Below are 4153 nucleotides of genomic sequence, written 5' to 3' on the forward strand. Positions count from 1 at the left end.
TTTTTTTTTTTTTTTTTTTTTTTTTTTTTTCAATAAATACCTAATATCAGAAAATATAACAAAATTTGTTATCAATATTTCTTCTAAACTTAAAATGATTATAGATTATTTATACATTATATTTTTCATATATTAGATTCTGTTATTATATTTTGCATGTAAAAGTAAATTTTTATAGAAAATTTTATTATTAAATTTTATTATTAAATTTTTATAGAAAATTTTATTATTAAATTTTTATAGAAAATTTTATTATTAAATTTTTTATATAGAAAATTTATACATTTAGAAAAATACTTGAAAATTTATTCTTGGAATATAAAGTTTATTTCTGTGAAATAATTCGTTATTATTTATATAATTTAGTTGTATAATGCGTAGTAAAATCTGTAATCATTTTAAACTTATATAAGGAATATTAATAACAAATTGTAATATTTTCTGAAATTATGCATTTATTGAAAAGAACAATTAGAGAAAATTAATGAAGAAATCAGAATTATTATAATTTTCATACTTTTGTACACTGAGAAGAAAACATCTGAAAAATGAAAAATGTTTATTCGGTGGATACTAATAACATATTTACTTGAACCTAAATTCTTTTGTTTAAATAGAATAAATAATTACTTTCATGAAAATGTATATATACTCTCATTCGAAAGAAATTTTTTCTCAAAGTAAAAACTGCGTACTGATATAAAGTAAATTTTATTTCACGGAAATAAATCTCATATTTTACATGTAAATTTTACAATATTTTTTTCTCAGTATATATTAATATAAGTAAATAATTTGTACCCACTGAATAAATGTCTCTTATTTTCTAGATATTTTTTTTTACAGTGTATAAATGACACCGTACCGTCATATTGAGTTCTCAATATTCATTTCAAAATTAAATTGTATCAAATAAGTACATCGTATCGCTATGTTTAGTTATCAGTATTTATTTTACAATTATCTAACATTAGATTATCTCAGTATTGCATCTAATCTGTATTATTGCGAAGCTGTACTAGATTTGATCGCTGGTTTAAATTACGGGTGTCTTTATTCTCAGCTCGTCAATGCCCGTTAAACCGGGAAATCTGCTGTGTAACGAATTTCTTACCTTGAAGTATATGATGTATCGCCGCCTACGACTCGACATCCTGCTTCATCCATCTCGGCTTCCTGAATCCAGGCTGCTTCATCTCGGCACTCCGGATACTCACTCGGGCGCTCGTTCGGACACTGATGCTCTCGTGGATACGATTTGAATGGAGATATGCGTATTATTTCACACGACACCGACGCGCGCGCCATAGTCTCGGCGGATATGACGTAAGGTAAAAGTACCAATGTCTGAACACGTTTGTACTTAAGTATGTACCTAATTCTGGACATTCTTGTTGTTTTGATTTTAAATACGAATATATCAACTTTAAATATGAATTCTTAATTTTCAAATATAAAATATTTGTATATATATTCAATATATATATATATATATATATATATATATATATATATATATATATATTCTATATTGAAAGTTTGAATATTTCAATATTTTAAAACTAAAATAACAAACATGTAGAATAACAAACATCCAGAATTAGGTACATGCTACATACATGTCCAGTGCTGGGATTCTGTAACTCGTTATTGGACAGTCGTTATTGGTTAACGGCAGTTTCGTTATCATTGCGCAGCTTTTCTACGATATACAAAAGCTGCGCAACGATAACGAAACTATCGTTAACTCCAAGAACGAGTTACAGAATCCCAGCACAGGCATTGGTACTTTTATCTTATGACGATTTTATGACGAGATGGTCGACGTCCGTTCCACTACAATTTGTCTACTAGAGTTCTCTTTAACTGCACCTCGTTGAACTTGCTACACTGGAAATAAGAAGTGTAGCATATTACGCATACAGAATCAAGTACACATGTGTTCTACACTTGCTAATTTATTATGCATATATTCAAATTCAATAGGAAAGAGGGATAAAGACCGAGATTGCAGGAGGGTGCAGTAAGTGCAGCTAAAGAGAACATAGCGCGCAGTCCGCCGCGCTCGGTGCGGACGTGACGTCGCGTCACGTGCGACTTGTTCGAATCACTCGACGAGAATTGCAATGAACATACCGATAAACACACATTCCGCAACACACGCGTCGCTCCACGGTTCGAGATGTACTGCGACATTGACTGGAGAAGTATGTGCGCGACGCCCGCGAGCGATCAAAACAATCGGCAAGACGTACAGTCGTGCGCGCAAGTCGTTAACCGTCCTCGACCGACAACTCTCGCGTTCAACGGCCGAGGGATAGCAAAAACTGTGTTGTCATACATCGCGAGACGCTTCGGCGCTGAAAAAACTACTCACACGTCGCGCGCGCGCGCACGTCGCGTACAGTTCCGGCTTATTACGTCTCGAGTCGGCGAGTGATTAACATACCGCGACGTGTCGTGCGTGTTTCGTTGCTTTGGTTGCAATTTCCGTCGTGTGATTAAGATATTCAGCTGCTCCCGCAGTATTTAATCGGTGTCTCATCGGCGTCGTATTAATCAATATCGCGTTGATTAATATACGTTACTTAACCTAACCTAATCTCAAATCGTATTGATTATACTACGCGCGCGTCGGTGTAATGTTAGTGTTACAAGTGAGTGTATGGCCTGCTACGACGGAGCAATCAGGAGCCAGGATGAAAGGCGCAGGATGTTGGGACGTGGACAGAGTGAGAAGTGATGCATCATGTATGTTCAGGTGTGTAAAAAATTATTTATTATTCAGATGATTTCTCACCTGTAGTCTTCAACGGACATTTGACGAATCGAAAATAAAGAGATACTCGAGTCACGAAGAACGGGAGAAAATATCGACGTAAATATGTCTTGGAAATGATCGGAAAACGATATCAGCGAATAAGAGTAATAGAGAGATTCTATTTGCGTTCGACTAGAAAGATTAACGTGATAATTGCTGATACATCCCAGACGATGTACTTGAAGTAGATCTGGTTAATAAATAACTCAGCGGCCGATAAATTAGCGGTGATACATTTAACACATATAAAGTATAAATAATATATCTAGAGTTTCTATTCGCGCGTGAGCATTATTATTAGATTTGTTCTTCCTCTTGAGAAAGGTAAATTTACTTGAAGAGGACAGATAGATTTTGCTTCTAAATCTAAACCAAACACTAAAGTGTTGACATCATGATGCGTACATAGTGAGAGAAAAGATATCTAAAAATAATTATATAATAAATAAATAAATATATATATATATATATATATATATATATATATAATATAGTAAAATATGTATAAATATATAAAATGCATGTATATATTATTTAGATAAATGAAAAATATTTATTTAGTGAGTGCTACATGGAGAAAAAAGCTGTTATATCAATATAAATAGCCAACATTACCTTAATTAAAGTAAATCTTCTTGATTCAACAGTAATACTATAGAAATTAATACATCATATGTTAAGTTTGTTTTTTTAACTGAACTGTCTGAAGTGCATACTATATTGGTGCAATAAGTTAGAATGAGAAAAAGTCTGTTTTTTTTAGCTAAACTGTTTAAATTGGTGCACATTGATACAATAAGTTAGAATGAGACAAATATATCTTGTTTCACTTTAACTTATTGCACCAATTCAGGTAGTTTAACTAAAAAGAACATATCTAAACATATTTTGTTTCACTCCAATTTATTGCACAATCTGCATCAGTTTAGGCAGTTTAACTAAAAAGAATAGATTGTTACGATGATTCAAATATTAGTTTCAATGGCATTACTGTTAAATCAAGAAAATTTACTTTAATTAAAGCAACGTTGGCAATTTCTATTGATACAACAATGTTTTATTTTCTGTATAATAACATATTTACTCAAATTGAATTTATTTATTATTTTATTATATTTATTATTTATGTTAATATTTTTATTTCATATTAATGTTTATACACATACGTTAGTATGTATATATATATATATTTATTATTTTAACTACATAGCCAAGAAGGGATTTGGTTTACAAAAATCTCTTTATCCATACTGATCCTTCCATACCCCTGTTTCTTTCATACAACTAGTACTTTCTCTCTCTCTCTCTCTCTCTCTCTCTCTCTCTCTCTCT

At 31.6% G+C, this 4153-nt stretch overlaps 1 protein-coding gene across 12 annotated transcripts in view; it reads left to right on the forward strand.

Moving 5' to 3' along the window:
* Positions 1-4153, forward strand: part of LOC116844446 (fasciclin-1) — a 381499-nt gene that overhangs the window by 251248 nt on the left and 126098 nt on the right. The window contains exon 1 of one of the 12 annotated variants that reach the window (XM_032816031.1): positions 2294-2761. The exons of the other annotated variants lie outside the window; for them this stretch is intronic. Within the exon in view, the coding sequence (XP_032671922.1) occupies positions 2743-2761 (19 nt within the window). The 5' untranslated portion in view covers positions 2294-2742. Of the gene's footprint in view, positions 1-2293; positions 2762-4153 lie in introns of those variants that run through there. 12 annotated transcript variants of the gene reach the window in all.

Source organism: Odontomachus brunneus, unplaced genomic scaffold, assembly GCF_010583005.1.
Source record: "Odontomachus brunneus isolate Ranch 3 - 2012 unplaced genomic scaffold, Obru_v1 Obru_scaffold_003, whole genome shotgun sequence".
Classification (NCBI taxonomy): domain Eukaryota; kingdom Metazoa; phylum Arthropoda; class Insecta; order Hymenoptera; family Formicidae; genus Odontomachus; species Odontomachus brunneus.